This window comes from Streptopelia decaocto, assembly GCF_964273445.1.
Source record: "Streptopelia decaocto genome assembly, chromosome: 14".
Classification (NCBI taxonomy): Eukaryota; Metazoa; Chordata; class Aves; order Columbiformes; family Columbidae; genus Streptopelia; species Streptopelia decaocto.
The window spans coordinates 6,787,857-6,801,889 of NC_138669.1; the positions used below are offsets into that span (position 1 = coordinate 6,787,857).

Here is a 14,033-nt window from a genome sequence, read left to right on the forward strand (position 1 = left end):
AAATTGTAATGCATATGTAATAATCATGTGAATATAAGCAATGCAAGAGCATCCAGTCTTCGGAGCACTTATGGAGGGTGATCCCCAGTGTTCCCCAGCGCTGATGAAATAAAGAATACCGTTTAACAGTATAACTGACTCTGCTGTTAAGTTTATTTCTCCGTTTCAGCGAGAACGGGCGGTCACGGCGCTGACCCGTTGCGGGGCCGCCATGGCCGCGGCTCCCGGCTCCGGACTACAGCTCCCAGCGTGCCCCGCGGCGGGGCAGGGCGGGCGCGGGGCACACTGGGAGTTGTAGTCCCGCCGCTCGGCTGCGCGCCGAGAAGAGGCGGGCGGGCGCCCGGAGGACTACGAGTCCCATCGTGCCCCGCGCGCCGCCCGCCGGACTGCGGTACCGGGGGCTGTGGTGGGTACCGGGCAACCGCCGCCAGCCCCCCCGTCCTGCCCCCGGGACCGGCAGCCGCGATGGGCGGGGAGGAAGAGATCGTGCGCATCGCCAGGCGGCTGGACAAGATGGTGGCCAAGAAGAGCGCGGTGAGTGGCGGTGGTTGGGGTGCGGGGGCCGCCCCCGGCCCCGGTTCTTGGTCTGTCAGCCGGGGCCTCCCTCCCCGCCGGGACCCCTTCCTCGCTGCGGGCTGTGGGACCCCCCGCTTGTCCCTCGGTGCCCGTTGTGAGGGGGCCGCCCCTTCCCCAGCCCCCATTTTGGGGCCCCCCTCTATGCGGCCGTTATGGTGGAGCAGACACCCCCCATGGAGGGGGGTTCCGTCCCCAGCCCCGGCTGCAGGGCGTTCCCTCTCCATTCCCCAACCCTTGCAGTGGTTTGGGATCCACTCCATTCCATCCCACCGTTACTGGGCAGGGGGTCTGTGTTCTCTATGGTGGGATGCGGACCCCTCCTCCCCACACTGTGCCCCCCGCAGCCCAGCACCCCGGGGCTCTCCCTGTGTCGGGTGGTCCCCTCTTGGGGAGCATCCTCGGCCTCCCCCTGCCCCGTTGGGAGCCTTTGGAAGGGGGATCCTTGTGCATCCCCCAGCCCCAGCCTGGGGCTCTGCCGGACCCTCAGGGAGAACCCCAAGTGCTCCTGGATTTGCCTCCTGCATCGCCACCCCATGCAGACACTTGTGCTCACCCTTATGGGCTGTGGAGCCCTGGCCTTGCTGCTGTCTGGGTGTTGTCACCGGTGGGACTGTCCAGGGGGACAGCAGCAAGTATTTCCCTGCCTGGTCGGTTACATCAGTTGGTGATGCACAAGTACAAACAGTGTTTTTATGATGAGGGTGGTGAGAGCTTGGCCCAGGTTGCCCAGAGAGGTGGTGGATGAACCATCCCTGGAGACATCTCAGGCCAGGCCGGATGAGGCTCTGAACAGCCTGAGCTGATGAAGATGTCCCTGCTCATGGCAGGGGTGGCACTGGATGAGTTTTGAAGATCCCTTCAACCCAGACTGTTCTGTGATTGTATAAGTGCCAAGGCAGCAAGCTTGGTGACACAGGTTTGTGACAGAGGAAGGCTGTACATCTGTGTTTGGGGTGGGGGAGAGGGATTTTGTGGCTGGGAAGGTTTTGGGAACGAGGTATTTAGGTGATGGGATGCTGGGTGCAGTTGTCACATGAATTTTTGGGTGCTGGACTGGCTCTACCAGCTGCGGATGGAGGTGAGCACTGGCACTTGTGTTGCTGTTTTAACAGCCCAGGAAAGTGTGTTTGGGCTAAACTGCAGCCTGTGATGTCTGTTCCTGTTGATGGCAGGTTTTCAACACCATTGTTGAAATAGGGAAGGACCAACTTTGCAGAATTTGCTTCCAAGCTTCACTGAGAAAGAGACAGCTACTTAAATGAGTGGTATGCAATGTTTCCTCTTGGATGGTGTTTTATATGGTACTGAACGGTGGCATGTTTATTGTATATCGGCTAACTTGAGAACTCTTCCCGCAGGATGGTTGCTCGGAACACCTGTTTGTTGCTCTAGTTTTTGCGTGGATCCCCATTTGCTGCCACTGTGCCAAGTGGCTCCATTTCTGATAATGGAGACAGGAATCACCCGGTCATTTTGTATGTTAAGGGCTGGATTTAATGGAGTCCATTTGGCTGTTGGAGGAACAGAAAGGTGTGAAACTGCCTGAGTGGGAAGCCACTCATTCTGGGTACGGTAACGTGTGATTTACACTGGTGTGAGTTGCTTGTGTGCGCACTGAAAGCTTTGACTCTGCTTTGATTTGGCTTTTGCAGCATCTGTTCTGTCGGAAACGGCCCTTCTGCGTAGGGAGGATAGGATCTGAGGACAGGGTCTGGCTGCTTCGCTGCTCGACAATCGCAGGCTCTGTTGATCTTATGCTGCAAATGAGTTTGGAGTGGCTGGTGTTTTAAATGAGCTGTTCAATGCGAACACTAGAAGGCCTTGTTGGATAAGGGGGATGAGAGGAGAAAGCCGGCTGAGTGCAGACAGACGTACCACAGGCTGGATCTGCTGAGTGCTGCTGGAGGGAGACTTGGCCAGTGCTTCTGTCCCTGCCGTTGCGCTGGGTGACTACCAGTTTGAAGTACCCACAGACTGTCTAGTCAGAGTTTTTTCTGGATTTGGCTTCTGGCATTTAGAGCCGATGCAAGGAAACTTCATATAACGGGTTTCAAGCGCCCAGCTCTTCAGCATCACTGCTTGATGGTTTTACTCCTGGTATTAACTCTTGTCCTGAGCAGAGTAGGGTATTAATAGAATTCTATGAAAGAGCTACATTAAGTTTCATGTAGAAAGAGGATATTTCCAGCTCTGGCTCTGTGCAGTGATTCTGAGCTTTAGGTGCGTGACTAAAGTTCTTGCAACTGTGTTAAATTGTTCTTGTGAGCTAATGTCACTAATCAGGGCCCCCAAAATTGTGAGTTTGATAGTAGGATCACTCCTGCAAGCCAAGTGGTGTGCTGAGGGGACAGTAGTGGTTCACAGGGTATTTTTCAGGCGTCAAAAATGTTGAGCTTGCCAGGTAAGGATAATAAGCGAATGCTGCAGTTGTACCACGCACCAGCAAAGGTCTGTAGCATTCCAGTGCTCTTCTGTTTTGCCCATTCCAATATCCCACGTGCCTCCAGACTGTAGGATCTGCTGTCTGTCTGTAGCAGCAACCCGAGCTGATGTTTTAGGGAAGGCTTGTTGGTGCTTTTCCCTTTGAATTTAACTTTTTGAATTTATTGCCAAGCTGTTGCATTTATTTACACATTTATTATTCTGTTTCTCTTTTCCTTTCTAGGATGGTGCAATGGATTTACTGAAAGAACTGAAAAGTATGCCTATGACTTTGGACTTACTGCAGGTGAGTTTCACAGTTAGGATAAAAAGCTGAAGTCTGCATCTGGATGAGTTCAAAAATTGTTTAAATGGACTTAATTATTTCCTCTTGCTTCTTGCCTCACTCAAAGCATCAAAATAAACATCAAATTCAGAAAGTAGTACTGAACCTGGGTTTTGGACTGGCAATTAAATAGCTCTGGGACACCATGTGCTGTCTGAAACCTGTGCAGAGCTGAGGAGGCAAATGTGGGTAACTGCTCAAATCCTTTCTTGGGCTTCAAAAAGAGGAAAGGCCAGAAAATAGCAAACACAGAGGGCAGTCTGGGAGAACTTTAAGTCTTTGTAATGGTGATATTCCAGACGCTGGGGAGGTGTGAACAAAATTACAATTTGGAGATCAAGGTATGCATCTTGGATTATTTCACTCTAAGCTTGAGTGTCAGGTACAGGTGTGTGGAGAAGGTGTTTGTGGGTGATGAGATGTCCAGCTCCTGACGGGCTTGGGTAAACTGGATAGTGTCAAATCACTTTTTCAAGGAGAAAATAATTCTGCAAGTCCTTGGACACTTCATATCTTGGTCATTGCTTTGACTTCATCATGCTTATTTCTGATTTTGGTTAGTAACAAGTAACAAATCTGTTCTGGAATGATTCATTTGAATGTTCACTCACAGTCCACCCGCATTGGGATGTCAGTGAATGCACTGAGAAAGCAGAGCACAGATGAAGAAGTGATATCACTTGCCAAATCCCTCATCAAATCCTGGAAAAAACTTCTAGGTAAGAAAATCAGCATGTTCCTGTCAGATTCAATTTATGAAGAAGCTGCCTTCAGCAGGAGGCTGGGTTTCTCAGGAGAGAAATAGAATATTCCAGAAAATCAGCCTTTACAGTTGCACCTTCTGTCTTTCAAGTGTTTTTCTGCTACCATGTATTCTTCTAAACTTATCTCCTGTTTAGCCAGCTCATTCTTGAAAGAGCATTGAAAGCTTCAGGACTATTCTTACCACATACCTGTCCTTATAATAATTAGCAACATTATTTGTAGAAACGATATCTGCACTCTGAACCCTCCGTCCCCGCCTATGTGCTGTGTGGCATTAATACAGCGTGTGCTGTCAACCTTGTGCAGCGGCTTGGAAAGAGAAATGCTGGAATGCGTTTTGGGTGATGAGTTATAGGAAGACCTTAGTTTAACACCTTGTAGATGAATTCACATGGACTGTTTCCTGCTGGGGAGGCTTTCATGGTGATTAGCAGAAGCTTGTAATTCTGTCTGAGAAACCTTAATGCTGAGATTGCACAAAATTGCAGATGGAGGGAATACAAACATAGTCTTAGTGGTTACCTTTGATAAAAGAATGAGGCAGTGCTGAGGTTGGAAGGGCCGTGTGTCTCCCACTCTCTGCTAGTGGCACACACTCCTTATTTTTCAAACACATCCTTTGGGCAGCTGTGTGTAGCAAAGAACAAGAGTGATGTGGTGTGTGAGGCAAAGAGAGATGTGGAGCTGGCTCTAGCCTGCATCCCAGGGCTCCTGTTTCTTGACAGGCTAAATGGGTGATAGAAATGCTGTTTTCCTCTCCCGGCTGGGATGTTACCTCCAGCTTAGGGCTGATGTGTATTGGCTGGGCTGGGGCAGTTCGGGTCAAACTTCTTCTCTAGTGCAATGAAAGTCCTCGCCAGGGTTGTGCTCTTGGCTTTCAGCAGCACTTGGGCAACACGAGAAGTTGGATTCCCAGAAGGACTAGTCCGTGCTGGCCCTTGGCTGGAAATGCTGCTTTAGAGAACTTGATCCAGTCTGTGCTCAGCAGCCAGGGTGTCTCTGAAAGAAACTTTTGTGATGAGGCATGTCTTGTGAGGAAGCTTATCTCCTGGGCAGGGAAGGTGATTGCTCTTGAGTTTGGTGAGGAAAGCTTTTGTTTGAATTAGTTTGTACTTAGAGGCAATTAAAAGGTCTGTTAGAAAGCTGGAGGGCCATAAAGGTGTGTTGTTTTTTTCTCTTGCTTCTTTTTGGAGGATAATAAGTTACCTTAGGCCAACACTGTGTGGTATTAAGACCTTGATTAGTGTATGCAGGGTTGTAGCATAAAGACCAGTCCTGAATCCTTTAGCATCCTGTTTATCTTCTTTTGAATATAGATGCTTCTGAGGAAAAAAGTGAGGAGAAAAAGAAGAGCATGTCCTTGCCAACATCTTCCTCGAAGGAGACTGGTAACTCGCGAGACCAAAGGTAATGTTTCCCTTGAACCACAGGCGATACTGTTACAGAGTTTGAATGTGCTTCTGATACCCTACCTTAATTTGTTTAAAGTGTATGAATTGGGAATTTTGTGTAGTCAAATTCCTGGTCAGAAACCTTGAAGTGCAGATTGGTGCTGCCTGCCCCAAGGGGAGGACATGGGGAGGATCCGTTGTAGGGCTCCTGAGGGTGTGAAGAGCCTCTGTGCATGCCATTGCTGGTGAGGGGATGCGGATTTCCATCCAGGGTGAGGACAGAAGCCTTTGTAGAAATACTTGGTGGCTGTTCCTGATGGGGAGAGCAGAAGACAGGTATTACCAGCTTGGCTCAAGCCAGAAGTGGTGTTGCAGTTCAAAGAGAAAGGGAAACTTCTGATTTAACCTTTGGAAAATTGACCCTGGGGAACGCAGAGCCTGAAGGGAAGGAAGTGTGAGATGTTCCCTCGGCACAGTGGCAGTAGATGTTTCATGAGCAAATCGAGCTGGGCATGCTGGGGGATCTGGTTTGAAGGCTGAGGCTTGTGGTGATTTCACTCGGAATATGATCCCGGCTGTAGGTAGAGCGGCCAAACCCCGCTGTCTCCTTGCTTTGCAGACAGTTATCACGGGGTGTGTGGAGTGGAGCTTGTGCTGCAAGCCCTCCCCTGTGCCTTGACGATCTGCTGCAGCTACTGCAGGTTTTTTTCCCCGTGATGCTTTCTACGTGTGCTCAGTCTCCATCTTCTGAACGGCAGAGCATCCCCTTGGTGGTGCAGGATAAACAGAAGCGAAGGGATTAGCGTAGCACAGACCGAGGTTAGCTCCTGGTCTCAGTCTGTGAGCCGAGCTCTTTGCAGAGATGGGAATGCTTATTCTTCAGTGCTGCAAAATTAACTGCTAATCTGCCTCGACGAAAAAAAAATAGAATTTATTAGCAGTGAAGATTCTTTGTTCTTTAGAGCACAGGCTGTGATGAAGGGAGTCAAGCTCGTTACGCAGTGTGTGATAGCTGGTTCAGATGAGGCTGCTAGCGAGACACCAAAGAGATCAGCTTGTATTCCGATATTTCAGCCACTTAGTCTGCTGGATTTTGGCTGGGCCTTCCTCTCCTGTCAGGGAGAAACACTTCAATAGCTCTTGGCGTGGAACTTGTCTTGCTTTCTGGAACGCAGATGTAGAAATCCCTCTGTAGCGACTGGAGAGTTTGTGCTGAGACCTGAAGGCTCCGAGCCAGCCGGCCTGGAGCTGGCACCTGGGAGCTCACCCGCTGCATTACTGTGATCCAAAGCATATTCTGCAGTGCTGGAGTATTTTAGACCATTAGTGTAGTACATTTTAATGGGCTGTGTCTAATGTTTCTCTGGCTCTGGCAGCACGAGCTTTTTATTTTCCAGGATTCTCTAAACTGTCTTTATTAGGAGGATTTGGATCCGTGGCCCAAATTCAGCTTTTCCATGGGATTTTCTTCCAGTGCAGCCCCAAGTTCTGCTTGCAGTCCCTGCCTGTTGCTTTGCCACCATTTTGTTCCAGTATAGACTTTTTTTTAATGTATAAACTTTTGCTGCCTGGATAGATTTACAAGTTCTTTCTCCTGTTTAACAGGAACAGTGTGAACCACAAGGATTTCCTGAAATAAGTCTGCTAGGTGTGTTTGAGGTCTATTTCTCAACTCTTCTAATTATAAACTAACTTCTAAAGCTTAATAAAATAACTTTTTGTGCAGTCTTTGGAATGGCTGAGAAGTTAAACCACTTGGATCTTCAAGGAGATGTTGTCCGTACGGCATGGATGAAATATCAGGGTTTCTTTCTTTCTTACTGTATTAATGTTACCAGGCATTGGGTGTAAATACAGAGCATTTTATAGCCCAGACACCGAAGTCAGAGCGATCTCTGCTGAAGAAGTTGCTCTTCTGCTGCCTAACTTTAAGGGGAGGGGGAAAAGCTCTATAAAATCATCTAGGAGTCATAATAGCCCAATAGCTTCATGGGTTAAACCCTCCATTTACAGCCAGAAGAGCTCACAGGAGAGCTTGAGTCTGGGTTGATGGTGTTGGTTGCTGTATTGTCCTATATTTTAGTTCAGGGCATGTGTCTTTGTGCTGATTTCCTCTGACTGGTTTTGTATTATAATTAACAGGATGCTTTGCCACACACCTACTGATCCCTCCTCTTCTCTCAGTGACCCGAACCGAGACATTCTGACAGGTGAAGTTTCTCTTTCAGCTCCAACAAAAGGCAGGAGCCTCCGAAGACCCCGACCACCCCCAAAATCACCACCTTCCCTCCAGCACCCGTCACCTGCGATGCTGTCCGCAACAAATGCAGAGAAATGCTGACAGCAGCTCTCCAGGCTGATGGTGAGTGCTGGGGGAGACACCAGCCGTCATCTCTGCTTACTCCTGGGGCACAAAATGAATCCGTAACAGTCCATGGAATTTGTTGGTAATGGTGCTTGTGCGGTCACCATCTGCTCTTAGACTCCTGTGCAGACGGGAGCCCCAGGAATACTGTGATTCCCTGAGGATTTGGGGTGGAATGAGTCTCTCCTACACTCAGGCTGTGCCATCTGAAATGAGAGGCAACTGCAGGTGCTCAGCATCTCTGAAAATCAGATTTTTAAATACCTCAAGCTGAACACATGCTTGTGTCCAAATTGCAGATCCCTTTGGAAAATAGGGGTCTAAGCACTGCAGAGTTTTATTAATTTGGAGCCAAGGAATGTAGACAGCAGATGGAGAAGTTCACAAAGTCTTTATTTCTAGCCTTCCTGTGTGTGTGCATGTGTTTATATATATATATGCTGCACTAAATACTTTGTCTAACTCTTAGAAAAACCCTTTCCATATGAAGTCTGGGCAACAGTCCCCTTGAGTCCTTTGCTAAGCTCAGCCCTGCTCTGCCCCATGTTCCCTACTTTATGGCATTGGTTGCCATGCCCCTTGCCCAAACTCGTAGCAATTATTGCACTCTATGTGACGCTATTTAATTGGGAAGAAGAAGTATGTGAAAGAAGAGGGAAGGAGCAGAGTCCTGAGCTGAGAGGAGAATTGAAAGCTTGATCCCGATGCTGCTGCTTTTGGGCCCTGAGTTGAGCTACTTCTCATTGACACCAGCATCTGATGAGACTTGTTCCCTGCCTGTATACGTTTGATTTCAACTATACCAAGAATATATGAGAAAACTATGTTTTGGGGACTGGGTTCTTGTTGGCTTTGTCTAGTGCAGTCCATCTGGAGAGGAAGAGGGCACAGGCTGGCTGTTCAGTCTGTTTGCATCACTATCCTTTTCCAAAGGGTGGCTAGAGCAAAGGCCAAGATGCCCTTTGATGGGAAGAGCATGTAAATCAAAATAGCAAACTATCTAGATTTGTATCTCAGAAATACTGAGCCTAGGGACCCCACCCCTCGTTGGAAGTCATTGATCTTGTGTTTCTTTTGTCTTACAGATGACTACGTTGCCATTGGCGCCGACTGTGAGCACATAGCAGCCCAGATTGAAGAATATATCCTTACCAACGGGGCTTCCTCGAGAGCCTGTGTGCCTCCAGGCCACAAAATTCATGTGCTCGGAGGAAAAATGGGACAGTCTTTCTTTGCATAAATGTTCTGCAGCATCTCTGCTTGTCAGGGCTCCGGTTCCAGCTCTGGCTAAGTTCTGGGTCACTAACAAACCCCCAGTGCGGTGCTGGGAGCTCAGGGCAGATGTGTGCTGGTGTGATGGACACGGTTATGTCCTCCTGGTCACACCTGTAATCCCCAGCCTATCCTTCCTGTCAAAATACTGTTTCCTGCTCTCAGCTCTGCTTCCAAATACATGCAGCTTCCCTGTGCCTCCCTACTGGGGAGAGTGTGCTGATTGACACAGAAGCGATGTGGACTTGAGAGGAGTTTGCTTGCTTTGGGGGCTGTGGGGTAGGAGATGCAGCTGGGCTCTCTCAGTGGAGGGTTTTGTGGTTACTTTGAGAGAAAGAGCATGAGTGGTGTAGAAAAGTGTTTGGAGGGCTCTGGGTTGACCGCAGAGTCCTTGACTGCCCTGTACGCATATACCAAGATGTCAAGAACACCGACATGAAGTACAAAAACCGAGTGAGGAGCCGCATCTCGAACCTGAAGGACTCCAAAAATCCCGAGCTGAAAAAGAACGTGCTGTGTGGGGCGATCACCCCCGAGCAGATCGCAGTGATGACCTCGGAGGTGAGGAAGCCTGAGGAGCAGGGTTTGCTTCTTACAGGAGACGTGTCCTGTGGTTTGGCTTGAAACAAGAGGCTGATTCGCTGCCAGGGTTGCAGATGTCTCAGCAGCCGCTGCCAGAGTGCACAGGGAGCGAGTTAGCAATAGGGTCTGCAATGTGGAGAGTAGTCTGGGACTTCAGATCATCACGGGGGCCTAGTTATCAACCAGCAACGTGGAATGAAAGGTTTTCTGTCTTGACACCCATCTGTTTGACCACCCTATCTGTTGACTCTACACTAGTGAGTGTGATAGTAAAACTGGATAAATGTGATTTTATTGCTCTTCTTTTTTGAAAGGAAATGGCCAGTAATGAGCTGAAGGAGATCAGGAAAGCCATGACGAAAGAAGCAATCCGGGAGCATCAGATGGCCAAGACTGGAGGGACTCAGACTGACCTCTTCACCTGTGGAAAGTGCAAGAAGAAGAACTGCACCTACACCCAGGTCAGTCTTGCTGCTCCCGTGGCCTCCACACCCTTCACCTCTACACAGGACACGATCTGTCATGATCACAAACTCTTCTTGCTTGGTGACACATCCTGCAGCACAGCACAAATTTTGCCACTGGTGGAGAGAACCTTTACCTATATTCAGGGCTCACTGAAATGTGCTGCTTTTGCACAGTGATTTTGCACACGTTTCCTTGGAGCTTTTGTGACTTTTTGTGGCTCATTTACACCAGAGCAGGGGCTGTGCAGCACCGAGGAAGTTTTCAAAGCAGAACAGTGCTGCTTGCTGCCCAGCTCGGGAGAGCTGCACGTTGAAAGCAGGTGCTGGGAATGTGGAGATTCAGACAAGAAAGGAGTGAGTAGTGTAGAGGAGAGAGACAGCAGAAACTGAGGCAGTCACGTTGATGGTATTAAAAATGCAAATTAAGAATGTAGATAAGCTGCAGCTGGACAAATCCCAACTTATTTCAAATCAAACAACATGAAACAGGTGAAACAAGGAATAACAAAGCAGTGATGTGAGCAGGCAGAGGGGATTTTTCTCCTCGATGGGCAGCTGCTGGAAGCCTTCTGCATTACCAGCGCTTTTTAGTTCCCATGTTTGTGCCAGGCGTCTGGAGATAAATGTGCCTTTGCTGTGAGTCAGTGGTTTAGAATGTGCAGATACCCAAAAATGCACCAGCAACCACATGATTGCTACCGAGTGGGTGCGCACAGACTGCGTGTGCGAGTGAGCGAGTCTCCTCCGAGCGCTCGGCCGTGACGTGCAGACACAGCTGAGAGCCCGGCCGGGGATTTTCCTGTGGCTCGGCAGCATCCTGCATGCCGCCGGCTGGCTCGGCCCAGAGCCCCCATCCCAGTAAGGCAGCTGGAAGCACCGAGGGTGCCGTCTCGCTCGCCCCGGCAGCGCGGGGGACTCTGTCTGCACCTGTCAGATTGGAGTCCGACTGCCTGGAACTGCGGCAGGTGATGACAGTGGCTTGTGAATAGAAATATCAGAAGATTTTCTGTAGTTTTAGTTAGTTTTTTTCAGTGAAATCACTTTTTGGTGACTGAGATGTTGTAAGTTCCAGGTAGATGAACTGCCATTTTTGAAAGAGTTGGAAGCCAGGCAGTAATGTCAAATGAGAATTGCAGAATTCAACTATCCAGCATACTTGCAAAATGTGCTTATTTTACATCATGCAAATACTGTGACTCTTGCATATTGGGTAATTACACATGTAGATCACCATAATTAGCTCTCGACATAGTTCTACTGTCTGACTTGTGCAGGGACTGCCAGTATTTTCAGCGTAGATCTGCCTTGCATTCAAATGCCATGAAAATATGACTATTAGCAAAGTATGTGTTTCTGGCAAGAGCCAGTCAGAGGCAGCAGTCACATCTGGGTTAAATATTCAGAATTTCCTCAATGGCTCAAATACAAAACAGGCTGGAAATGTGCAGAACCTGGTAACCCAGAGCATGTTCTTGTGAGGCCAGGACTGGTCTGTAAATGGCTTGAGTGGTTTTTTATGTGTGACTGGAACATGTGCTTGGTGAGGCTGAGGGTGTTGTCATCTCACTGCCACCTGCATCCCTTCCCCGGGGACAGTACGGAGAGGGACTGGCTGTGTATAGAATTATGGAACAGTTTGGGTTGAAGGGAACTTCCCAGCTCCCCCAGTGCCCCCCCTGCCATGAGCAGGGACATCTTCACCAGCTCAGGTTGCTCAGAGCCCCATCCAGCCTGGCCTGGGATGTCTCCAGGGATGGTTCATCCACCACTGCTCTGGGCAACCTGGGCCAGGCTCTCACCACCCTCAGAGGAAAAAACATCTTCCTTGTGTCCAGCCTGAGATATTGTCCATCTCCAGAGCCAACCAACTGCAAGGAATGGGCAGGAGAAAACAGTGAGGAAGGAAATCTGCTGCCCCAAAACATGTCACGAAATGTGTGTAGAGGTTTATTTCTGTGTGTAAAACAATAGCTAGGCTCATTTTACAGGGAAGCTCCTTTTGCCCTCCCCGGCCTCAGTCTCTCGTTAATTTCTGACACTGTGACCGCAGCCTGAATCCCTGGTGGCCAGAGGGACAAGGAGCTCCCTGTGACCTCCCCGCGGGGCCATGTGTGACACTGGGCTCTCATTGCCCTTCTGTCCCCCCAGGTGCAGACCCGCAGCTCCGACGAGCCCATGACCACCTTTGTCGTGTGCAACGAGTGTGGGAACCGCTGGAAGGTAATGCACCAAGGGTATTGCTGGGGCTGGGGGGGGCACTAGGGGCAGCTGCTCCCCTCAGAGGTGCTGCACAAATGCTGACTAGCTCTAGCAAGTGATTTTTCTTTTTTTTTTTTTTTTTCTTTTATTTTTATTTTTCCTCCCAGCACAGAGGCAACAGCTTCTGGGTTCATCCCACCTCTGCAGACCAGCTGGGTCTCACTTGCTCATTCTCTGCCTCCTTCCTCACATCCCATTTTCTGCTGTGACCAACTTGATGGTGCTTTCCTTGCTCCCTCTGCCCCCGAGGGATGGTGGTGATGCCATTTGGGGATTTTAAAACTGCTCTTTTATACTGTGCAGGGAGCTCGGGGGGAGCAGAAATCTCCTGGTCAATGGTGAGCAGAAACAGTGCCACCACCAAGTGCCAAAGAGCCACAGCTGAGAGATTCAAACAGGAGCTTTGTTAGTTTGGCCCCTGCTGAATCCCCCAGCCCTCACGAGCTTCAGAAACAAGCCCCTCACCTTGATCTCCATTTCTAGGCAACCCACGCATGACCCGCAGCTCCCCTTGGCAGCGAGGTTTTCTAATCGGGGTTTACACTCCCTTCTCTTGCAGTTCTGCTGAGATGTGCCATGGCCAAAGGCCAGTCAGAGCCTGATCCCCCACTCCAGCTCCCGCCACTGTCATGTTCCTGTCCCACGTGAGTTTGCTCTGAAACGCATGGGGAGAGCAGCTGTGGGCTGAGGGGTCGGCACAAGAACTCACTCAACACTCTTAACCGTTATTTTCTCTCATCTAAGCAAATATGGTCACTTTTTCTTCAAAACTAATATTAAACATTTTTGTCAGTTTCTGACTTTTATTTGAACTGTGTGTGTGCAGAGTTTTGCTTTTGTGGTGTGGGAGCTCTACAGACAGTGAGTGTCCAGCTGGGTGAGGGCTGAACGCAGCCGGGAGCACCAGAGAGCGAGGAGTTGCTTCTAGGGCACCCTCAGACTGTGAATCATAGAGTCACAGAACACTTTGGGTTGAAAGGGCCCTTCCCAGCTCCCCCAGTGCCACCCCTGCCATGAGCAGGGACATCTTCACCAGCTCAGGTTGCTCAGAGCCCCATCCAGCCTGGCCTGGGATGTCTCCAGGGATTGTTCATCCACCACCGCTCTGGGCAACCTTGTTCCTGGTCAGCTCATGAAAAATAAACCACTGAGCCAAGTCTTGGGCTGGCTGGTTGGGCAGAACTGGGATTCCTCGCCTGGCTGAGCAGCGGCGCTGTTGATGAAACACAGCTTTTTGAGGCACAGAGCAGCATTCATTTGATTTTGTGTGGTGATCTATACCTTGTGATCTCAGGCCTTCAAATGCCAACAGCACAGGCTGCTGCAAAGATCAACGTGCTGCTCAGGTTGCAACAGCGTGAACACAGAGTGACATCAGCCACAAAAAAAGGTGATGGGAAATGCTGCAAATCCAGGAAATCTTCCAGACATTTGGACTTGGAGGTAAGGATTACAGATAGCGGAGGGAACTGTTAGTGCTTAGCTCTAAATGGATGAGGTTTGAAGTGAGCTCAGTTAGTGCTTGGAAGGGGAGAGATGAAGAGAGGACCCGGCAGCAAAGCGACCCTGGGCTGCCCCATCTGCAAACA

The 14,033-nt window shown here is 49.5% G+C and overlaps 1 protein-coding gene across 2 annotated transcripts; it reads left to right on the top strand.

Annotated features, from left to right (window-relative positions):
• The first annotated feature begins 342 nt into the window (after positions 1-342).
• On the top strand, positions 343-13,256 carry TCEA2 (transcription elongation factor A2). 2 transcript variants are annotated; one of them, XM_082065181.1, is made up of 11 exons: positions 422-534; positions 2,062-2,143; positions 3,242-3,304; positions 3,957-4,062; positions 5,425-5,515; positions 7,728-7,861; positions 8,950-9,006; positions 9,543-9,697; positions 10,033-10,179; positions 12,334-12,405; positions 13,004-13,256. In XM_082065181.1, exons 3-11 carry the CDS (start codon positions 3,251-3,253, stop codon positions 13,010-13,012), a joined length of 825 nt encoding a protein of 274 aa, XP_081921307.1. In that variant the 5' UTR covers positions 422-534; positions 2,062-2,143; positions 3,242-3,250; the 3' UTR covers positions 13,013-13,256. The 2 variants fall into 2 exon arrangements, with proteins under 2 accessions (XP_081921306.1, XP_081921307.1); XM_082065180.1 differs by lacking the exon at positions 2,062-2,143 and having other exon boundaries at positions 343-534.
• The last annotated feature ends 777 nt before the right edge of the window (positions 13,257-14,033 follow it).

Excerpts from the sequence above, each read along its gene's own strand:
- TCEA2 (XM_082065180.1), top strand. The coding sequence starts at position 466 with ATGGGCGGGGAGGAAGAGATCGTGCGCATCGCCAGGCGGCTGGACAAG. Across the intron at positions 9,007-9,542 it reads AGCAGCCCAGATTGAAGAAT|GCATATACCAAGATGTCAAG; the intron begins ATATCCTTACCA and ends ACTGCCCTGTAC. Across the intron at positions 9,698-10,032 it reads TCGCAGTGATGACCTCGGAG|GAAATGGCCAGTAATGAGCT; the intron begins GTGAGGAAGCCT and ends CTTTTTTGAAAG.